The sequence below is a fragment of the Aethalodelphis obliquidens genome, unplaced genomic scaffold (assembly GCF_003676395.1).
Source record: "Aethalodelphis obliquidens isolate GAN/ISIS:26980383/991018 unplaced genomic scaffold, ASM367639v1 scaffold53, whole genome shotgun sequence".
NCBI classification, from domain to species: Eukaryota; Metazoa; Chordata; class Mammalia; order Artiodactyla; family Delphinidae; genus Aethalodelphis; species Aethalodelphis obliquidens.
Genome location: NW_020837997.1, coordinates 1,449,391 through 1,472,955, shown reverse-complemented (window position 1 = coordinate 1,472,955; position 23,565 = coordinate 1,449,391). Strand labels below are relative to the sequence as shown.

The following is a 23,565-nucleotide window of genomic DNA, read 5'->3' as shown; positions in this document are numbered from 1 at the left end:
ATGACCACATGTCACTGGAGAGCTCTTCTTGCCAGGAGCCCAGCCCCACTCCTGGTGCCTGGCCTCTCTTAGGCCATCAGTAAGTATTTGCTGAGGGACTTAGTGCGAGATTCAGCTGGGGCCACCACACTGAGATGTGTGTGGTATTCCCTGTGGAGTGTGCGGTTTTGTAGGACATCTTGGGGGCTCCAGCCCAGGCTGAGACAGTGTTAGCTTGGACATGCCCCATGTGAACAAGTCTCGAGTAAATTCATGCCACCCTCCCCTAGGAATTGCAAAATGATTTAGACCGGGAAACAAGCAGTTTGCAAGAGCTGGAAGCTCAGAAACAGGACGCCCAAGACCGCCTGGACGAAATGGATCAGCAAAAGGCCAAGCTCCGAGACATGCTGAGTGACGTCAGGCAGAAGTGCCAGGATGAGACCCAGATGGTAAGTCATCATCCCCCCCTCTCCCCGCTGAGCCCAGCAGGGGAAGGAGGCTTCTTACAGACTTCCCTGAGCTCACCATGACCGTCTCAGCTCAAGGTTGAGATGTCTACTGGTTTAATAGAGTAGTTGAACATATCATGTGGAAAAGTGTCCAAGCATTTGTGGCCTGACCTCAGTCTCATCCACCATGTTACATGTATAAGCATGAACCCGTGTGTGCACACCACCCTGACCCATGCCCCACAGCACGGTGTGGGCACGTGTCTCCCCTCCCCTGGTGTCTTAGCTGCTTGTTACAAACCAGGGAGGCTGCAGCTTCAGCAGACTGTAAAACCCTTACATCCTGGTCTGAGGCCTCTTGTGGGGACATTCAGCCCCAGGGGACAGACAGATTGCCTATACTTGTCCCGGGTGTGGAGAGGGGTCCATGTAAAGGAAGCCAGGCGTCGGGCTTTCAGGCTGGTGTCCTCTTCCCTGGGTCAGCTTGTTTCAAGAACATGAGCCAGAATTCTTCCTCGAAGTCGTGTTTCATCTCTTGTCAGATTTCCTCACTGAAGACTCAGATCCAGTCCCAGGAATCCGACCTCAAGTCCCAGGAAGACGACCTGAACCGGGCCAAATCTGAGCTGAACCGACTGCAGCAGGAGGAGACGCAGCTGGAGCAGAGCATTCAGGCTGGGAAAGTTCAACTGGAAACCATCATCAAGTCCCTGAAATCCACGCAAGACGAAATCAACCAGGTATCTCCGAGGGGGTGGGGCGAGGCCTGCCACCACTGGCTGTGGCCGGGGGCTTCTGGGGTCTCCTGCCAAGCAGGGTGGCTGCCACGAGCAAAGCAGTCACAGAGGGGTGTGCGACCAGCGGTCCCAGGTGTCTGTGCCGCAGTAGTTGTTTTCTTTGCTCTCACCCACCTCCCTTTCTTCTTGGAAGCCTTCATTCAGCCTGAAGGTGAAGTGCTGAGAACCCCCCCAGCGTGCGTTCCACCATCGTGTTGACTTTGGCCTGGTGGTGTCTGCTTTGCCTCACTGGCCTTCCACTTCCCCGCCTGAGTGCACATCATTTTTGTGGAGCGGGTGGGGTCTGGGTGAGGACATTAAGTTAACTCATTTGGAGAGAGCCTTGGGTTCAGGACATGCTCTCCCCAACCTTGGTCCTTGTACAAGCAAGAGGGACAGAGTCCAAGACACCTTCCAGCACCCGTCTGTCCCCATGTATTGACAGTTCGAAGACCAGCACACCGAGGAGGCCCCATCCTCTCAGGAGCATCGCCCCACATGGGCCCCTGTCCAAGTACCCCTCCCTGTCCCGCTCTGGGGTGAAGGCCTTGAGGCCTGTGGCCGCTGCCCACCAGCAGAGGGAGAGCTCTTTTCCTGCTCCCCTGTATGTAACGGCTAAAGGCCTCCTTGCTCGCCCTCGAGTGTCCCACCTACAGAGTGAGGGTGATGTTTGTTAGACCTTGGCAGTATCTAAATGCGTGTTCGTGCTTCCTTTCTTTTGACTGACTTGATCTCTTTGCTCTTTTTGCCAGTTTACTGGCAAAAGTTGATCACAAACTCAAATCTCAGGGATTTAATGCCATATATTGTGCTTTTTTGTTAATTAATACCTGTAGGGTTATCTTAGGTCTTTTCCCTCCCAGCCTTTGGAGTTTATAAAACATAGGTAGGAGCCAAGACATAAATGTATGTTAGTGATAATGATAACGATATTAAAAATGATAGCTGCTGCTTATTAAGGCCCACCCTGCCGGACACCGCAAGAGGGGTTTTACCCGTCATTTCCAGGGCTCCATCTTGGAGAAGAGGAAACAGAGAGGTTAGATCACCAGTGCATATGAGACAGTTAAGATAAAGCTGGGGTCTGTCTGACGTCACAGATTGCCTTCCTTCCCCTGGCCTCACGTGCCTCCTCCAGGAACAAGGAGGAGCAAATGGGGTAATAAAATCCCACGAAGGAAAGTGACCGCTGAATATCACTTTGAATAGATTGTGCATCTGGATTTTGTCCCATTCCACTTCCTTCTGAGTCACCGAATGTCTGAACACTTGCCTTTCTCAGGGACTGCCTGGGGCAGCAGAAGGGTCTCGTCTTGGTTTACAAGTGGTCTCGCGTCTCATAAACATGGCAACAGGGATTGTCTACTCCGTAGATGGGTAATTCAGTTACCATTGTGAATCGTCTGGGGTTGGATGTTAGGAGAAAAAAATGTGTTGCCTAATACTCTTTTCCTAAACCCTACTTGATGCCGACGATGTCTTTATTGTACAGGCAAGAAGCAAGCTTTCCCAGCTGCACGAAAGCCACCAGGAAGCCCAGAGGAGTCTGGAGCAGTATGACGAGGTGCTCGACGGGGCCCACGGCGCCAGTTTGACCAACTTAGCAGAGCTGAGCGAGGGCGTCTCCCTGACAGAGAGGGGCGGTTTTGGAGCCATGGTAAAGGTTGAATAAATGTAAATGTAAAGGTCCCGGCCCCACACTGGGATCAGAGAAGGCCCTGCCCGCTTGATCCAGCACTTGCCAGCCTCGATTCTGTTCAAGTGCAGGGTGTTTCTTGTTTTCGCTGCTGCTTTGCGTGTCCCCACCAGCCCTGCAGCCTGGCGTCCGGGGCCACACTCCATCCTGGTGTCTGGGACAAAGCCAAGGATAGGCCTGAATCCTTTCTAAGACCAGTTTGTAAAGACCTCCATCTCCGTGAGCTGATCACCCAAATTTGGAGGGATTCCCAAACTTAACCAAAATTGGATCAACTCTCATACATTGTGAAACCCCGCATCCTACTAATTGAGAGTTTGGAGGAGTGTGTGTGTGTGTGTGTGTGTTTCTGTGTTTCTACAAGGAGCACCTTGAAAATCACACGTATAGGTAAAGATCAAGAACAATGACAGCCCTCCTGGGGTGTTGCTGTATCACCTATGAATTGGCCTCTCTCGTGAAATCTTGGTTACGTTTGAGACTTTGGCACTTGGGTTCAAACCTCATGACCCTGGGGGTGCTGGTGAAGGCCCGAGAGAGGCCATTGGCCTCTTAGGTTTCTGCAGGCCTTCAGGCTGCTGACATCCAGCAGTGTTACTTTGTCCTTTGTTCCTGCCAGAGTTGGCTGTAGCAGCCCTGAGCCCTGGCGTGTGCCGTTTTGCAGTTTACTCTGGCTGACGAGAGTGTCTTTGTGCGTCTCTGTGCTGTTGCGGGAGCCAGTGGGATGCTGTTGGTCTCCGTGGTTTCGTCGTGCTCTGCTCCCAAAGCCTTTCACCGCACACCCCGCACTGCCATCTCTCTCTCCCAGGCTCTTGCTCCTGGCCCTGTTTGCCTCATGGATTCCTTCCCCTCCTTGTAATAATTCAGCCTCTCTGTCTCTCTTCATGTGAGACTCGGCTCTTTCTGTGCATTTCTTGACATGTTTCTTTTCTCAGTAGCCAAGTGCTCAGTCCCAAGGATTTATGGGGAAGCTTACGCCTCCTCCCCCCGGATTGCAGAAGACCTGTTGGTGTTCTCATCTGTCTCCTGTCTCTGGCTGTCACTGCCTCCCTCCGCCATTCACACATTCCTTTCCTCAGGGAATTGTAAACGAGTGAATTCCATATCTGCTCCTGGGCCCGTTGTCAGCTTCGTCAGCTTTACCGTCTACATAGAGACTGTGAACGTTCCTTCTTCCCGAACCGAGTGAGGCAGAATTTCCTGCTTGGCTGTCTGTCTCAGAGTGTGCGTTTCAGCTTCTTAGCCCTGCTCTGATTCTTCCCTCTGTCACTGGTACCCTCACACGGCTCTTGGCTTGCCCTGTTCCGTCTTAGTTCATGGAACAGCTCACTTTTAAACCCTCTCGCAGGCTTTGATAAGATTGGTTTCCTTGGATAAAAAGTTGACAGTGAAGTGGCAGTTTGAAAGCAGCATGGGACTTCCCTTCCCTCTCCTGCCCCCCACAGATTTTTTTACCTTTATTTTTATTCATCTCATTAGCGGGCACAGTTTACACGATAGTCAGTTCATCTTGAAACGTCGACGTCGCATATGTTACGTAGAAACTCAAAACCAGTGTTTGAGAGAAAAACTATTTTTATCTTGTTGTACAAATACAGTTTTTAAAGCACTTTTTGGTTTGTTTCCATTTCTTAATAAATACTTTGAAGAGGGCTTTTTGTTTACTCCTGGACATTTCAGGACTGCTCCGGAGGAGAGGGACCTCTCTTAGTTCTCTTTGAGGGGATGAAAGTGAGGAGTTTAGTTTCTTGAGAACAAGTGTAACCAAAGAGTTGCGTCTAGAACTTTCTAAGTCTGGACGGTTTTTCTAAAGTTACTAAGTTTAGTGTTAGGCTCACATGATTTTACTTTGTCCAAGACAGCAGGATTCTTAAAGCCATATTTATTTCTTATCTGTCATCCACTGATGAGAATACTGGCCTCTTGTCCTTGGAGTCAGCACTCGGCCAACCGGTCTACTAGAGAGAAGGTAATAAATCATCCCAGCCTTCAGTCTCGCCGAGAACTCATCATGAAAGAAGGGCTTGTCTGTCACATCCAGCCCCTGGAGTGCTGGAGCCAGTTTTATTGACTCTCCAGAGCCGATTATTAAATAGGAATTTTGTAAGCTGTTATTCAACCTTTGGTAACTGGACGTCAACCATGGTGGGAGTAGCTACACCATGGGAATTGGCAGAGGCTAACAATCAGGGCTTTTTTTTTTTTTTCCCCCAGAGCGCTGGTTCACCAGCACACCACTGCCTAGCCCCCATCTAAAGGGAAGGAACGTCACAGAATGTCACCTAGATGCCCTTTCAGAGTTGTCATGTCTGTTTCCCAAGAAGTGCAGTAATTAAGACCAGAACTCATTGTTCGAGGTGTTCTCCCTCTGCCACGGGTGGGATCGTTCACCCCGTGCTTGGCAGCTGCACTTGCGTCTCCCAAGCGGGCAGACGGCTCCGTGCTCGTTGGCAGGAGGTCAGTGGATGGTGGAGTTTACGGCCTCTCTGCACCAGGGGAAATCTAGTTTTCTGCTCTGGATCTGTGAAATGGAATCCAAACCACCTGTGGTTACCCTAACCACATGAATCCTGCCGGGGTCTTCTTAGGCTTCTCCTTTGAAGGGGAGGGAGCGGTTGCTGCCTTAGGCAAACAGTTGCTCCTGAGAGAGAGATTGCAGACTTGACTTTCCGCTCAGGGGATTTCGGGCCAGACCCCCCAGGATCAGTCTCTTCTCTGCCATTGTCCACTGTTATTTGTCAGTCTTCCAAGTGGCAATTGAAAACATTATAAAAACAAAAACAAAACAACACAACCAATTTGTACATCAGTGCTAATTAAAAACTAAACAGAAGCTTCCACACCGAGGCCAAGTTGTCATTCTTAACTCACTATTTTATCCACCTCATACATCATCTCTCTCTGTTCTTCTGGAACAGATACGTTCCTTCCCCCGGGCTGCAGTGCAAGAGGTTTATTTTCCACACCGGCCTCCTGGCTTCCTTAGATTATGACTTCTCCATCACGTTGATCTGTGTCTCAGAACCCCATTGGGTGCTTGCTGGCGCGGGCATGTCACAGTAGTTAGCAGTACGACGTCCTTACTGAGTCCTTGCCCTGCTATCAGACACAGTTCTTGCAGACATCGGTACTTACTTGCCTAAGAACTGGCTTATTTTCCCCACCTTGGGAAACCCTGTGGTTGGAGGCTCCAGATAATCTTTCTCAGGTAAGGAAAATCGTTCCGTATTCATCAGAGGGCAGGGATGTTGGTCAGTCCTTCTGAAGCCTTGGGCTTCCTGTTAGCCTGGTGCCTCTGAGATCCGTCCTGCTCCCTGAAGTCAACTGGCCCAGGGTGGTAGGAGCCTCGTCAGGAATCTTCCTTTGGCCCCTTTGACGTCATTGCCCTGTATTTTCACGGAAGCCCAGCTCTTTAATCATTTGGTTTTGGTCAGTTGGAATAATGGCTGAGTTTGCCAGCCCCGAGGATGCTGACACATTTGCCAGATTTAGTGAGGATGTTGTGCTTTTTAACATCATAGTGAAACCTTCATGTTTTCACTGAGGGTGTGTCTTCATTAACCAAAATATCTCAGTATTTCTGAACCAAGTACACCGGCCCTATGTGTACTGTGAAGCCTCTCCCCAGCCCTTTCAGGTCATTTTCCGCTATAAAGACGTGCTCTTCAAAAGCCGGTTTTTTTCCCTTCTGATTTAAATATTCTTGTTTGTTTCTAGAAATAAGCACTTTAAAAAAAAATGCAAAGTGTTGCATGTGCTCTAGTAGTTCTAACTGCGTAAGCACTCATTTCCTCTCAGGATGTAAATAGCCAGCATGTTTCTTGGTGTGGAAACGGCATTTTTGAAAATGCCCACGTAGGTAACACACTCTGAGGAGGTGTTTGAGGGAGGCACACCTTTGGACAAGGCCTCCGGCTGCAGTCGTCGGTGGCTCGTTACATTTTCTTTCTGACATTTCCAAAAACATGACTTTTTTTCTGACTCGATTTTTTTGTTTTAATTGTGGCAAAAGGCACGTAACGTAGAATTTACCATCTTAACCATTTTTCATTGTACAGTTCAGTAGTGTTAAGTTTATTCACATTGTACCACTAAGCGCCAGAACTTTTTCATACCCATTAAACAGTAACTCCCCCTCCCCCCTCCCCCAGTCCCTGGCACCCACTATTCTGCTTTCTGTCTCTATGAATTTGATGTCTCTAGGGACTTCATGTAAGTAGAATTACACAATATTTGTCTTCTTGTGACTGGCTTCTTTCACTTAGCATAATGTGTTCAGGGTTCATCTGTGTTGCATGTGTCAGAATTTCCTTTTTAAGGCTGAATAGTATTCCATTGTATGTACATACCACATTTTGCTTATTCATTCATCCATCAGTAGACGCTTGGGTTGCTTCCACTCAATGATTTTTAAATAAACTTTTTAATTTTAGAAGACTTATAGAAAAGTTGCAGAGATGGTACAGAGAGTTCCCATGTACCCCACACCCAGCTTCTCCTATTATTAACATCTTGTATGGTACATTTATCATAACTAATGAGCCATTGTCGACATGTTATCATTAACTAAAGTCCATCTTCTATGGTTTTTTAAAAAAATTACTCTCTTTAGGATCACATCATTTACAGGGAAAATATACCAGTTAGGTATAGAATTCTGTACTTTGCTTTAAATCTGAAATAATTAAATTCCTGTCCTGTCTCTTCACAAAATTATAGGACGATCCTTTCAAAAATAAAGCCTTGTTATTTAGCAACAACACCCAAGAATTGCATCCGGATCCTTTCCAGGCAGAAGACCCCTTCAAATCTGACCCATTTAAAGGAGCCGATCCCTTCAAAGGTATCTCATTTGGCACCCACTTTATCATTGAAAGGCTGTTTTGTGCCCCCTAGGGTTGTCCAGTGACTAGAACAGTTAGGAGGAAAGAAATTCTTTGAGCCTAATGGGCCTCTTGAGTTTTTCACCCCACCTGGTTATCTAAAGAGCTGTGGTGTTGAGGGGAGGGGGTGGGAAGAGCTCCAGGCTCACCAAGAGACATCCACGTTCAAGGGTGGCCTGCTTGGCCCTGAGACTCTGCATGCTTCAGTTCCCATCCACCTCTCGGGATTGATAAGATAATCAGACGTAGTGGTGATTATGGAACCACCTAGTAAACAGCAGATCCCCACGTAAACATCTAAGGTCTTAACGTGGTGAGTTCATCCAGATCCACACACGAGTCAAGAATAAGAAGAATTCTAGAAACAAGATTTCCTAAGTTTCTTCAGTTTTTGCAGAGCAAAACAGTATTTCCAAGAAGGCTATCTGTACTTTTCTGAGAAAAATGCCAGGGCAGGGAGAGGGCAGAGGGAGTGCCTTTCCAGTTTCAGATTTGGAGTGGAAGCACCTTAGTTCTGAGAGATGAGTCAGGCAGTCCCGAAACTCAGATGTACCATGCGGCTGAGGATGGGGCAGCTCCGGGGTCCCAGGTTCTTGGAGCCCTGGGAAGTGACGGGGAGGGACGGGGGTGAGACAGGAGAGTAAAGCACTGTGTAGAAGGAGAGAGTGAATTCAGCCTTGCCCTACACTGTCCTTGATTTAGGCCCGTGTTGAGCAGCCAACAATACTTGTCATTTTATCTTAGCTGTCCTCGCCATGACAAACTGCCTTAGTCAGTGGCTGCCCCTGCTTCCCCACTTTGCTCTGCCAAGGTCATGTCTACCATAGACCTGAACGGTCCTCTCTCCTCTAAATCCAGGTGACCCGTTCCAGAGCGACCCCTTTGCCGAACAACAGACGGCTTCAACAGGTAAAAAAAAAAAAAAAAAAAAAAAAAAAGCCTAAGCCTTTGTTAAAAGAAACATTTTGTGGACTGGCTCTCAGAATATTCCCATTCCTAGTTCAGGTTGAGGGAAATGGGGAAACACCTTGCAGCCTCCTTTGCCAGGTCAGTTTCTGAAGGAACCTCCATTGTCCCTCCCTTTCACAGTCTGGTGCCCCTTCTTGCCAGTCGCACAGCATGATGAGAATTAGAACTAGGAAAGAAGCCCCTGATAGCTAGGCCACTGTTTGGACACTTGTGCCCACTTGTGTCACCTGTGGTGGCATCAGGGTGTCCCATTGGTACCCACATGCGGTGGCACTTCTGCCCACACATACCAGGGAGTGGACTGGGAAGGACAGCATCGCACTGCATAAAAGCCTAGCATCTTGTTCCCTGCTGGTGATGGTGGCTTGCCGCTCCTATAGTCACCAGGCCCACACCTCACGTTCGAGGAGAATGAACGCACCCTGGGCGTGGTGTTGGGATCATGCTGCCCATTTATCTAATTTTTCCCCTTGTATTCGCTTTTTCTATTGAGGTGAAATTCACATAACACAAAACTAACAAATTCACATAACACAGATTAACCACATTTCAGTGACGTTTAGTTCATTCACTGTGTTACGCAGCCACCACCTCTGTGTAGCTCCAGAACATTTCCATCTCCCCAAAAGGAGACCCTGTCCCCGTGAGCAGTCTCCCTAGTCCCACTCTCCAGCCCCTGCTTTCTGTCCTTATGGATTTACTCATTTTATTTTGAAATCAAGTGTTATTGAGAGGTATAATTAACACACAACAGAACTCACCCATTTTAAGTGCAAAACTGGATACGTTTTGACAAATGTGTATAGTTGTGTGAGAAAGAGAACATTTCCATTATCCCAGAAGGTTCCCTGGTCTCCCCCACCCCCTTCCCCCCCAGGTCTCTGGCAACCACTGACCTGCTTTCTGCCACTACGGTTTTTACCTCTTCTAGACTCTCATGTAAATAGTGCCAGTCAGTTGTGTGTTCTTTTATATTTGGGTTCTTTCACTAGGCATAATGTTTATTCATGGGGCATTTTTTTCTTCTTTCCAAAACACCTAGATCCATTCGGAGGGGATCCTTTCAAAGAAAATGACCCATTCCATGGCTCTGCCCCCGACGACTTCTTTAAGAAACAGACAAAGAACGACCCATTTACCTCAGACCCATTCACGAAAAACCCTTCCTTACCTTCAAAGGTGAGTGACCCCGGAGAGGCTGCCTTCTGGTGCTGCCCGTCTGCATACTCTGCGTGTGTGAAGGCAGCCCTTTCCATTCCCCACCCTCCGTGGACCGAGTCAGGGCCTCCATCACTCAGACTGTGAGTGCTAAGCCTGACGAATGAGGGCTGTGCAAGGCCAGGGGATTCCCCGGGGGCTGGCTCGAAGGCCAAGCCTCGTTACTGCATAGCAAGGTGACCGTTTCTGCCGATCCCTACAGAGGCTTGTCCCACGAAGCAAGGTGTCACATCCAGCAGTCCAGTGAGCCCAAGTCAGGGCGGGCTGTGTCCTGAACAGCTGTCATTCCTCTGTCCCTTTCTGTGCCCCTTTACTTCAGCTCAGGCCCACCTGCTGGGTTCTCTGCTCTGTCGTCTGCCCCCAGTGCCACTCCACCTCCCAACAAAGACAAAATAGAGCACCACACACTCCCACAGGTTTCCATGTGACTGCTCCTGCCATCTTCCTAGTGCAAAGCACTAATGGTGACATTGGCATCAGCCAGCCTCAGTGGGTCCCCGCCATGGCAGGAGGAAGTCCAGACCCACAGCCTGGATGCACTTAGTGTGCTCCCCCGCCCCCCAGCAAGTAGTAAACCATACGTTTTGCACGTTAGACTCAACAGACTGGTTTAAATTGGTGTAAATGAGGATTTAAAAAGCAAACAGTAACTTTGTGATTGAATAGAGAATTTTTGTGTCTAAGTGAGGGCAATGTATAGCCTTCCTTCACGTTCTAGGCTGCATCTCTGTCCCCACCTTACCCATTCCCTAGTTTTTCACTTCTCCATGGACCTACTGGTATGTATCACTGGCCCCAGAGCTCCTTGAAGGCAGGGATTAACCTGTAACGTTTCTATCTGCGAGACCTGTCATGGGATCCCCCCCTTTCATCGCTGGTGTTGGTGGTCTGTGTTATCTACGTTTATCAATTTTGTTGATCTTTTCCACGAGCCAACTTTTGGCTGTGTTAATTTTCTCTCCTGTTTGTTTCCTGTTTCACTGATTTCTGCTCTTCATTATTTCCTTCCTCCCACTTTGCTCTTTTGTTTCTAACTTCTTAAGATACAACCTTAGGTCATTGGTCTTGGATCTTCTTTTCTAATATGAGTGTTTAAAGCTATGCATTTCTTCTGAGGTGCTGCTTTAGCTGCATTCCATCCATTTTGGTATGTTGTATCTTCATTGTCATTCATTTTGAGATATTTTCCAGTTTTCCTTGTGAATGCTCTGTTGAACCTGGATTATTTAAAGTATGTTGTTTCATTTCAAGATACTTTATTTTCCCCCTAGGTATTTTATAATACTGATTTCTAATTAAATCTACTGTTATTAGAGGACATATTTTGTATGTTTTCAGTCCTTTTAGATTTATTGAGACTCGTTTTATGGTCTGTGTTGGTGAACATACTTTGTACACTTGAGAAGAATGTCTATTTGCCGTTGTTGGGTGTAACGTTCTGTAAAGGCCAGTTAGGTCAAGGTGGTTGTTCTGATTGTCTATATTTTCTTCCCTTTCGCCACACCATGCGGCTTGCGGGATCTTAGTGCCCCGATCAGGGATTGAACCCAGGCTGCAGCAGTGAAAGTGCCCAATCCTAACCACTAGACTGCCAGGGAGTTCCCCTTTTTTCCTTTTTTTAAAATGTAAGGTATAGTTGACTTACAATATTGTGTTAGTTTCTAATGTACAGCAGAGTGATTCAGTATACCTATATACATATATATATACTTTTTCATTATGGTTTGTTAGAGGACTGGTTGTCTATTTTTTTTTTTTTAATTAACTCATTTATTTATTTATATTTTTGGCTGTGTTGGGTCTTCGTTTCTGTGCGAGGGCTTTCTCTAGTTGCGGCGAGCAGGGGCCACTCTTCATCGCCGTGCACGGGCCTCTCACTGTCGTGGCCTCTCTTGTTGTGGAGCACAGGCTCCAGACACACAGGCTCAGTAGTTGTGGCTCACGGGCCCAGTCGCTCCGTGGCATGTGGGATCTTCCCAGACCAGGGCTCGAACCCGTGTCCCCTATGTTGGCAGGCAGATTCTCAACCACTGTGCCACCAGGGAAGCCCTGGTCATCTATTTTTATGGTTTTTGTTTGTTTGTAAGCTCTACCAGTTGCTGAGAGAGGAGTGTTAAAATCTCCTATGATTGCAGAATTGTCCATATCCTTCTTAATTCTGTCAAGTTTAACTTCATGTGTTTTGAAGCTCTGTCAGGTGCCTACACATTCATGATTGTTGTGTCATCCTGATGCAGTGACCTTTTTTTCTTTGTAAAGGGTTCCTTTTTTCCTCTGGTGCTTTGTCTTAATCTATTTTTATCACATATTAAAATAGCCACCTCATTCTCCTTATGCGTAGTCTTTGCATGATGTATCTTTTTTCATCCATTGACTTTCAACCTGTCTGGGAGTCGAAGGATGTCTTTTGTGTCGAGCATGTAGTTGGGCCTTGCTTTTCTATCCAGTCTGGAAATCTCTGCCTTCTAAATGGAGTGTCTAGTCTGTTAACATTTAATGCAATTATTGATATGGTTGGATTTACGTCTACTATTTTATTATTTACTTTCTTTTATCCTCTGTATTTTATTCCTCTGTTCCCCTTCTTCTGTCTTCTTTTGGATTATTTGAATGTTTTCTAGAATTCCATTTTCTGGTATCTGTTGGCCTTTTTTAACCATACCTTTTTTCATTATTTCTTAGAGGTTGCTTTAAGGATTACTATATACACTCTTAACTTATCATGGGCTACTCGGAATTAATATTATGTCACTTAATGTAAAATGTAGAAAACTTGTAATCATATAGGTCCATTTATCCACCCTCCCCCAAACAGCAGCGTCTCTGTTATAGTTGTCCTATGAATGTAATACATCTAAATATGTTAAACTCCATAAGACAGTGTTTTAATTTTTGCTTTAATCCACTGTATGAATTCTAAAGAGGAAAAAATAGTTATGTTCTTTTTTCTGGCTGCCTTAAAGAGCCTCTCTTTACGTTTGCTTTTCAGTAGTTTGTGTAGGCTCTGGATATGTTTTTCTTTGTATTTATGCTGCTGGGCGTTTGCTGAAGTTCTTACATCTATAAATTATGTCTTCACCAAATTTGGTAAGTTTTCTGCCATTATTTCTTTGAAAAAAATTTTTTTTCTATTCTATTTTCTCTCTTCTCTTTGTGGGATTCGAGTTACATAGATGTTAGACCTTTTGCTATTGTCTTTACAGGTCCCTGAGACTCTGTTTCTTTTCATTCTTTTTTTCTTCAGATTGGGTAATTTCTACTGATTTATCTTCAACTTCACTTACATTTTTCTGTCATTTGCTGGTTAGCTAACCTAGTGAAGTTTTTATTCTAGATATTGTACTTTACATTGTTTGAGAATGTCCATGTTTCTTCTGTATAGTTTCCATTTCTCTACTAAGATATCCTGTCTTTTTATTCATCTTAAGTGTTTTTTCCTTTATCTCATTAAGCACAATTATTGCTGCTTTAAAGTCATCCTCATCTGAGAATTCCAAAATCTGGGTCATCTTGAGATTGACTCCATTTGATTGTCTTTTCCCTTGAGAACCGCATTTTTCAGGTTCTCTCTGTATGTTGAATATCTTAAAAATATATTCTATGCATTGTGAGTGCTCTGTTGTGGAGACTGGATTCTGTTGCATTCCTCCAAAGAGTGTGGATGGTTTTATTTCAGCAGGCAACTAACTTGGTGAGACTCATATTGCAAACTCTCCCTCTCTCACCTGTGGTTTCATTCCTGTGGCCTTAGCTGTAGGCTGCTCTGAGTCTGCCAACCCACACACAGTGTAGGGGTGAGCCTGAGACGTGGACAGAACTTGTCATGGCATTTGGGGCTCCCATTCTCTGCCTCTCCTTTCTAGATCCCGCATCCCTTTCTCATGGCTGTGGTTGTCCTGGGGCTCCCTTCTCTGAGCTTCAGTCCAGAAAGACAGTGAGTTTTCTATTGGAGTCATAGCCCCCCAGTACTCTCAGACTGTAGCTGTCAAAAGGGAAAAGCTTGGAAGTTTCCTGGTCTAGTGGTCTAGTGGTTAGGACTTGGTGCTTTCACTGCCGTGGCCCGGGTTCAATCCCCAGTCGGAGAACTGAGATCCCTCAAGCCAAGCAGCGCGGCCAAGATAAAAAGAACCACAGGAAAAAACAAAAAAAAACAAAAAAACGGAAAACTCAAAATTGTACTGCTTTTTCTGCCAAGTTTCAGTTCTTTTCCAAAGTCTTCCTGCTTTGGTTCACTTCCTGGGTCTTCAGGTGATGGCTTTTTTTTTTTTTTTTTTTTCCAGTTCAGAGTGTTTATAGGTGTTATCTGCGGGAGGGGTTGGTCTGTTGGGATTTAACTCTGCCGGGATTTAGTTTAAGTCATTTTTATCCTCCCCAAGGCTGGGCAGCAGATATGGTACATATAGATGTCAAGAAAGTTTGTGGTTGAATGAATGGATGATGAACAAAGGAACTGCTTTTCACTCTCTCCTCTCTCCTTTCACTCAGCTCGACCCCTTTGAATCCAGTGATCCTTTTTCATCCTCCAGTGTCTCCTCAAAAGGATCAGGTGAGACTGATGGCTTATTTTCCTTCTCACTCTTCCTCGGGCAGTGGAACGGCCCACCCATTTCCAAATCTGGTGTGTCCTCAGTGTTTATGTCATTAGTAAGTGGCACCCAGATCCTCGCCTGAGGCAGTGCAGCCAAAGCCATTCCCCTCTGGCTGCTCATCTTTCTGAGCAATAGCTGGCATCTTACTGGATGGAAAGGAAGCTTGGCGGTAGGGATTAATTTAGTAATAACACCAATGTACTAGTTACTCTTTGCTCAATCCTCCTTATGAATCTTTGGTTCTAACCTCTGGATTTTTTTTCCTAAAGGAATCCAAAGTTCTACTGAGGCTTGTGCTGTGGGCACTGGATTTGAGGGAACCTCCCCTCACAGCATAAAGCTCTTAGGTGTGCCTTTAAGGGAGGGGCGCGTTTGCGGACTCCCCCTTGCTTTTGGAAACAGGTTCCACTTGGTACAGCCGCCTTGCCTAACATCTTGTGCTTGTTAGTTGCAGAGTTTGATTTCGTAGGTGAACTCGTGGGTTATTCTGGACAAATCGCACCACCCACCAAAGGAGAAAGCTCAGCAAAAATCTCTACCTGCAGATGACCTCCCCACATAAATCATGTGGGGGGCTGGTCGCCTCCCTCTCCCTCTCCCCTCCTGATCCAGCAGGACAGGCAGCAGGCTCTCCTTCCACAGGGTGCTTGTCACTCCTTTGGTGACGGTGAACAATGCTGGCTTGCAGCACAGCCGCAGGGCAGAGTCCCTCTGGCTCTCCCTGCGCCGGCTCTCATGGCCGCCAACCGTCTGGCTGAGCTGCACCAACCATGAGCCAGAGTGGGCAGGGGCAGGGGGCCTTGTTGAGGACTTGCACCCGATTCACCACCCCATCAAACAAACGTGACCTCCATGGATCTCCTGCTTTGGGGGCCATTGAGAACCAAGAGGTGACACTTCCCCCTGCTCCCAGGAGGCGTGTTCTGTGAATGCCCTGTAACTCTTCCTCTGCTGGTGCTGCTTGCAGGTCCCTTTGGAACCTTAGACCCCTTCGGAAGTGGGTCCTTCAATAGTGCTGAGGGCTTTGCCGACTTCAGCCAGATGTCCAAGGTAAAGCCCTTCCCACGGAGCCCCTGTGCCTCTGCCAGTGTCCTTGTGCCTCTTGTCGTGGTCTTGTCGTGGGCTGCCAGGTGTAACTGTTTAATGCCACGTATGTATTTCTTTGGCACCTGTCAAACTCTGAAATGTATTCTCATGTGAGGTCGTGAGTCAGCAGACGGGGTCTAGAAAGTGCCCATGGCTGTGGCTGGACCCACTTCCCTTCCTCCAAGCGAAACTGCCAGAGCCCTGAGTCCCTCCCTGAGGCGTAAGCGCCGAGGGCTCCCCGCTACTGCCACTGGTGTCAGATGGCAGTCAGACCTCAGGTGATAAAGTCGTCTCTGTGACTGAACAAAGTTGCGAAGGTCTTGGGCCCTGAGGGCCAGGCCGGGCGTGCAGCCCGCTGAGGCTGGAACCGTGGGCCTTGGGCCAGAAGGCAGGAGGTGTGTCTGGAGCTGCCCATGGACAGAACCCGAGAAGGATGTGGAAACCGAGGGCTAGGCTCGGTGAATAAATATGCAGGTGAAAAGTGAGCCTTTCAGGAAGGACGATAGGCACTCCTGGTTGGACTGGATGGTGCCTACACGGCCATAGTTATGTAAACTGACTGTGGATATAGTCCCACAGATAGTGTTAGAGCTCTTTCGAGAGGGGCTTGGAGGATGGTGCTTAACGTAGCAGGAAGTCGGTCAGGAGATATGTCCAAAATGGACAGATCAGGAAATAAGGGTAGAGGCCCACGACTGAGAAGTAGATTCCAGAAGAAACTGCTAAGAAGTCGAAAATGTTGGCCTAGGCGAGTAGGTCTGCTGTTCTTTGTTCTAACCTTTAGCGTCCCTTGGTTTTGACCGTGACCCGTGTTTCTTTGCCAAGAATTAAGGGAAGCAGCATTAGGTGTGCGCGTCTTGGCCTCGGTGGGTGAGGGTGGGATCCGTCACAGATAAAGCGCTGCGTGTGGCACGGCCTGTGGCCGCGGAGCCATAAAGCCCTGCATTCTTTGTTGAGTCCACCGGTCTGTCCCAGCCGCCTGCTCCAGCCCAGGTGCCGTGAGCACTGGGGGGCGGCCACATGCAGATACGGTTCCTGTCTCCTCGCTGGTGGGGGTGGGGTGGGGAGGGAGCCCCCCCGGAGTGTGTGGGATGGGTACCCACGGTGGGGAGTCCCGGGCCCCCGGCACCGCTTGCCCCGCGTGCCAGCTCCTCAGAGCATCCTGCGTGTTTCCTCCACGTTCACTCAGCCCGAGGGGCGCACGACTGTCTGGGCGCTGAGCACTCGTGGTTAGCAATGTGTGATGTGGTGCGTGGCTTCCAAGAAGCATTTGGGATTTTGTTTATGTTTTCAAAGAAATGCGTGAGTATAAACTGTTGAGGTAGCAAATGTAGCTTCTGGCCAGAGGCAGAGCATCTGTTTGCCCATTGGCCGCCGCAGAAGGGAGCCCAGAAGTGCTGGGGTTTCGGCCTCTCTCCTTCCAGTGCCTGGAGGGAATGAGCCTCCATCACTCGTATGGGAACTGTGAGGCTGACGGTCGGGGTGCCATCTGGGATCAGCCAGAAGGGACCAGGGCCTGAGATTTGCCCTCATGTTTGCCCGTCACTGCGTGGCTGTTACACACACTCCTTGAGTGGAGCTATGTGTCCTTGTCTTCTGTCCGTGCTTAGTGGGTGGGAAACCATCGCCTGAAATGAGAAAACTTCTGCCACACGGGGGCGGCAGTCTCCAGGGAAGGGCTTCGCACTGTATTCTCAAGCTGGCACAAGTGGGACCTCTCCCTGCGCAAGGCCGAGGAGGGAGTGAGAGCTAGCAGTGCCCCCGAGCTGGGACAAGGACGAGGGCATGAACGGGGTCCTCTGTTTCAAGAAGCACCTGAGTTGAGGCTGTGTGTGGGGTGGCCAGCCTGGCGGGGCCCCGGATGGCAGAAACGGCCGCGTCTCCCTCCTCCAGGCAGTGCCTGTGTTTCCCGTAGCTGCAGAGACACCCCAGAGCCGGGCAGTTCAGAACCTGGCCCTTCCCTCCTTCTGCCCGTTCTAACCTAAGGTTGCATTTTCCCTTTTCTAATTCCGCTTTCCCTCTCCTTGTTCGCGTGTCCCAGATCAGGCTGCGCACACGTGCACTTGCGACTTCAGGGCCAGTGTCCCTTCCTGTTCGTGGCGCTGGGCGGGATGGAGCTGGATGGGGCCGTGGAAAGTTTGTCTCCAGTACTCCATTGTTTTGTTTCCACGATTCCATCAGCTCCTGATCTCATGCCACTTGCCCAATTGAATACAGGGCCCTGACCTCATAGGTCTCTGTTTTTCCCTTTTGGTTCCCTTTCTGTTTTTCAAGAACAACATTGTGTATATAAATAAAATGCTGAAGGAAATGAAAGTAAGTGGCAAGAAGGTGTTTTTTTTTTTTTGACTTCTTGGTTTGTGTGTGTGTGTGTGTGTGTGTGTGTGTGTGTGTGTGTGTGTGTGTTAACATCGCTATCTTTTCTCCACCTGAGTGGGGTGGGGAGGCAATGCACGCTGGCGATGCGTGCTGGCTCCTTTTCTTTCTTTTTTTTTTTTTTTTCCTTTTCTTAACTTCACCCTAAATTAGAGTGTCCTCCCTCTGCCTGGCAGTGCTAGAGGAGAGTGCCAGCCAGCAGTCTGACTCCAGTAGATTCCTTTGGGAGGTTCTCTGGGCTTGCACCCTTCATTGAGGTCCCTCAACACCCGAGAAGATTTTTCTAGACAGTATTACCTTACTTTAAAAACACATTCCCCAAAATAGATTTCAGAGAGCATCTGAGAATAAAAACAAGACTCTAACTTAATTATCTTACTCCCGCCCTAAAAAAAAACCACCTATGAAATACTTGACTGCCCATTGTCAGCCCATTTTCAGTTGTTTTTCAAGCGTGCGTTCCTATTTAGGGCTTTTTTTTTTTTTTTTTTAAGTTTAGAGTCGTTTGCTTTAAATCAATTCTTTAAACTGTGAATCTCTTAGAGCTGCTTCTCATATAGTAGCTTTTCTGTCTGTCCTTTTTTCTTTTTCTTTCTTTTTTTTTTGGAGCACACTTCACTCTAGCCCAGCCAGAGAGCCCCTACCGGCTTTACTGAAACCCTTCTAAAAATAGCAACTTTCCCTGAAGCCACAGCCTGAGTAGGAACCAGTCAGGTCCCAAAGGAAGCTTCTTGGGAAACTTCAAGTCATGAAAATTAGGATTCGGAAATGACGCAGGCTTTTTGGTGTCAGAAGTGATATAATTCCCTGCTGTGGCCGAACCAGGCGCTTACAGTTGGAACCCTTTCGCCTTGGAGCGGGCCCACTGGCTCCGTGGGTTTAGACAGACGAGGGGGCGGAGAGTCGGCTTGGCCCGTGGAGTCCCCAGCCAGCCGGGAGGCTCACTGCAGCTCGCGCTCCAGGCTGGGGGTTGCACGGGCTGGGTGGACAAGGGCCCCGTGCACCCCACAACTCTGGGGGGGGGGTCACGTCCAGAGAGCCCTGGGTGTCCCTCTATACCCCTTCCCCAGAGCTGGCGCCTTTGCAGCACCCAAGACAAGAACTGGGGCCCACGCAGGTGCCTCGGGGGCTGGGCACGCCTCCACTCTGTCAAGATTAGTTTTGATTCCCTCCTGCCCGTCTCAGGTTGTGGCGAGGGCAGCAAGAGTCCTAGACCCAGGCTGTGTCCTGGGAACGGCAGAAGCAGAGGCGTCAGCATTCCCTCGCTCTCCATCTCCTTAGCCCCCACTGCGTCTTCTTTCCCAACCAGCAGACCCTGACCCACTCACTTTAGAGCTAAGCTGCTGGTCGACACGGCACCTTAGCTCTACTGCTCTCTCCGTCTGGGAAAGGCTCTGTGAATGACGGGAAGCAGCAGAAATGAAGCATCGGTGGCCGATGGAGCGTTTGCAGATTCTTGTGGGTATCCAAGAGAGTTCTAGTCACATCCACATCCTTGGCGTGATTATAATCGTGCTATCTTTGTGCTGATGCAGTCCAGGTGCCAGGTGGAGCAATTTATGCATTACCTTTCGTTTTCTTGCCACAGCCCTGCGAGCTGGGGCCTGTCATTATCGTTGTTTCATAGATGAGGAAACAGAGGCACGGAGCCGGTAGCAGGGCCTCCAGATCCCATCCCAACCACTGTGCTCTGCAGCAGACGTTCTGGAAACTCGAGCAGCAGGTTTTGCAGAGACTCCCAGACTTTTGTACCTAAAAGGACAAGCGTCACAGAGCCTGGGAAAGGGGGGCGGCAGCAGTGGAGGGAGGGACCTCCTTGCTCCATTGCAGCCCTTCTGGCTCAGAGCTTCCCGGCGGGCCCAGGTGGTCTTGGCAGGGAAATGAGTCTTTCCCATTAGACCCCATCCTCCCCAGGGCCTTCTGCCCTGCTCTGCCCCTTGCCTGCATCTGTGCATGTCTCCCTCATGGGCATGAGGAGAGTCCCCAGACCTCCCGTGGGGGGCGGGCGGCGGGCTGCCAGCAGCCAAGGGCAGGGCCCGAGAGCCCTGGCCCAGGAGGTGGACGGCGTGGGTTCCCGCCCTGACTCCCCCGCTGAGGTGCTGTGTGACTAGCAGGCTGCATCTCCTCCCCGTGCCTCAGTTTCCCTGTGTATAAGGTAGAAGTGGTGACAGTAGGACTTGTCCCAAGGCCGTTGGGAAGATGTGGTGAGAAGATCAGCGAGCGTCTCCTACCCTGGCGAGTGAGCGTCTCCTACCCTGGCGGCCCCAGAGGCTTGTGGGGAGGAACCAGGGCGCCCAGTGGGCTTGGCTGAGTGTGCAGCAGCCACCCCGGGCCCCCTCCTCCTCCCTGGGGGCTGGCCGCCTCTCTCCCACCTGAGGCTAGTATCTAGGTACCAGGGGCAGAGGCGGCCGCATCCCCGTCCCCGTGACCGGATCCGGAAGAGGGGGAGCCGCGTCCCCGTGACTGGCATCAGCCCTTCTCCCCACTTCTCCAGTGATGTGTCGGAACCAGATTACCTAAGAAGGTCCCACAAGTGCACTCTTGTGTTCCTGCTTTGTCTTCTGTCCCTTGACCTGCCCCACTGGGGAGGGCATCACAAGTGCCCCTCCTCACGCAACCCCCCCCCTCCACCCCTGCTGCGTGTGGCCCACCCTGTCCCACTGCGCGTCTCCTTTCCTTTGCTTTTTGAGGACCGTATCAGCATTTTCACTCCCGTGTCCACCAATTCCTTTAGTGTCTAGCAGCTATGAATCTCCTTGCTCTACTTTTTCGTAAACGTGGTCTCCCACCTCTGTAGAAAGCAGTCTCCTCCCTTTGGGGTGCAGCTCTGGCTGTCTGTGCGCATCCGTCTGTCGGTGGAGGTTTGTTATGCCTAGTACTGTGCTGGTGTTCCAGGTGAGGGTGCACAGGTAGACAAGTCCCTGCCCGCCGCAGGCAGTTGGCAGGTGTGCGCCCTGTCACTGGCACTTGACCTTCAGGCAACTTGCCCCAGTTAGGTGGGAGGGGCCTGAGTACCCGTCACTGCGGCGTGATGATGTGTGTCCCGTCAGCTCCCACCAGAATGTCCGAGCAGTCAGTTAGTGGGAAGGGGTGTCAGGGAGAGCTCTGGGGGTGGCAGTGAGGTCTAGCCAGTCTCTGAGGAAGAAGAGGGGCTTGAGGTGGACGGAGTGGGCTGAGCCCCCACTTGGGGACTCTGTATATATGGAGGCCTCGAGATGGGGCACAAGGGGGTTCCAGGTACCAGGGAACTGGCCAGGAGAGGGTTGGGGCAACTGCAGGGATGAAGCTAAAGCCCTGGGCAGTGGCAGGGGGGTAGGGTGGTGAGGGGCTGTGAGGGAGGCCCTGCGTGACTTGAGGAGTGCTTGGAGGTTACCTTCAAGCTTCAGGGCTGTTCAGTGCTACTACCCACCTCCCATCTACCTAGCTCCCTACCTGCCTGGCAGCTGTACCTACCCATCTACCCACCTGCCCACCCATCTATCCAGGCATCTCTCTGTTGCTGGTTGACATGGTCCCTCCTGGGTCTGAGGTGGTAGATGTGGAGGTGGGTGGAAGCAGGAGGAGGCTGGGGGAGGGTCCGGGCCAGAGCTGACAAGAGCCCACTGGAGGCAGCGATGGCTGTGCCCACGGGGCTGCGGTGGGCTCTGACCTGAGCCACTGGGTCAGGCAGCCCACGGGCACAGAGAGGGTCTGGTGCCGCTCTGACCCAGCGCCTGACACTGACTGAAGGGGGAGAGGCTGGGCGCATCTCTGAAGTATGAGCAGGAAGCCCAGGGGACCCTGGGGTCAGGAGAGACCTGATATCCCCCTGTGGGTGGCAGGAAGCACCCCACCCCATGTCAGAAGGCCATCGAGGCACCGGGTTACTCTCACTTGCTCTGTGTGTTTGCTGGCTGCTCCTCACTGGCCAGAGGACCCCGTCTGTTGAGGGTGGAGGAAAGTGGGGGGGGCTTGTGAGAGACCCTGGGCCCGAGTGGTGGCCATGCTGTGCAAGCCCGGAGGGCTCGGTGGATGTCCGCTGCCTCCGTGTTAACGATTATCTCTGCCTCTCTTTCGTGTCCTCTCTTACAGCCCCCAACTTCTGGCCCTTTCACCTCCTCCTTTGGAGGGGCAGGATGCTCAGATGACCCCTTTAAAAGTAAACAGGACACTCCCGCTCTGCCTCCGAAGAAACCTGCTCCTCCGCGGCCTAAACCGCCCAGCGGTCAGTACGCTTTCTTCTCTCACAGCCACCCGCCCACCGTCGCCAGGCAGCGGGGGCACTGCGGGCCCCTCCTTTCACCAGCCCAGAGTAGAGCAGACGCTGCAGGGCCTGCACTCAGAGCAGGAGGGTCTCCCCTCCGCCCCGTCGCCTGGGTCCGCACACACTGTGTGCCTGGCACGTGCTTCCTGCCCCACCTGTCCTCGCCTCGTCCTCTGGGCCTCTTGGCTCCGGGCTGTGTGGGGCTCCAGGGTGGTCTCCGGAAGGCCAAGAGCTCAGAGCCCTCCTTGCGGTCGGGAGAGCTGCCGCATGGCCCCCGGTTCAGCATGCAGTCGTGGCCCCTCCGGCCTCCCCACCCGACCCAAGCTCTTTCCCAGGTTGGCTCAGGGAGGGCCCAGGGGTGGGGACGGCAGCAGCAGTGGCTGAGGCCTCCACTCAATCCAGTGCCTCCAGACTGGTTAAGGACTTGGGGAGGGGTGGGGGGGGTCTTCCTTGGCCATGTTTGATGTGAGAGGAGGCAGGATGGCTCGGGGCTCCCTTCTCCTCCGCTCCGGCCCCAGCATCTAGGTGGACGGCTCCGAGCAAGGGGTTTCCTGTAGACTCTACCTCTCCTGGCTGCGGTGGGGTGGCTGCTTTCTCTCAGGGGTGAGCCTGGCATGTTCCCCTGAGGATGCTGAGGACTGTTAGCTCATGCAGGGGACCTCTCTTACGTGATGGCGATAGGCCAACAGGCCAGGTTACCAGACTCAAAAGCAGAAAGCTGTTGCTCCAAGCGGCAGAGAGATTCACTGCAATTTCCCAGTCCATTTATCCGTCTCCTCTTCATCGTTCGCGCTCATCTCCCAGCAGAGTCACCTATGTTGTCCTTAGACTTCTGGGTGGCCACAGGAGAACCACACGCTCCCTCGGTCGCGCCTTCTGTTCCACAGCCTTCCTCTCCCCGGTCCTTTCTGTCGGGGGGGCGGTGCTCTCCTTCCCACCCGAGCTCGCCCTTCCCCGTCAGTCTGCCCCGGGGACTCGCCTTGGCACCTTGTGGTCATCGGTGCAGGCTCCCAAGCTCTCTAGTTTCAAGGGGTCATCAGTCCAAGGCTGGCCAGTCTTCCTACACCTGCCACTGGAGCCAAACAGAGGGGAAAAGCTATTTAAAAATGCTCCCTCTCCCTTTCTGTCACCTGGGCTGGCCAGAGCTTTCTCTCAGGAGGACAGGAACTCCGCCCGCAGTGCCCAGTTTGGCCTCCTTGTGGATGGGTCATGAGAGAAAGCACGACCAACAGGCGGGATGAATTTATAACAGGTTTTCTGTGAACTGTGAGCAGACACACACACATAAAGAGATCACT

The 23,565-nt window shown here is 50.5% G+C and overlaps 1 protein-coding gene across 35 annotated transcripts in view; it reads left to right on the top strand.

Moving 5' to 3' along the window:
- The window catches only part of EPS15L1 (epidermal growth factor receptor pathway substrate 15 like 1), a 101,193-nt gene that overhangs the window by 57,507 nt on the left and 20,121 nt on the right, over positions 1-23,565 (top strand). For 18 of the 35 annotated variants that reach the window (XM_027084527.1, XM_027084525.1, XM_027084541.1 and 15 more), the window contains 9 exons: positions 270-431; positions 974-1,171; positions 2,700-2,864; positions 7,623-7,746; positions 8,645-8,695; positions 9,798-9,934; positions 14,459-14,519; positions 15,530-15,612; positions 22,096-22,228. In XM_027084527.1, the coding sequence (XP_026940328.1) occupies positions 270-431; positions 974-1,171; positions 2,700-2,864; positions 7,623-7,746; positions 8,645-8,695; positions 9,798-9,934; positions 14,459-14,519; positions 15,530-15,612; positions 22,096-22,228 (1,114 nt within the window). The other 17 variants (XR_003428317.1, XM_027084552.1, XM_027084548.1 and 14 more) reach the window with 7 other exon arrangements.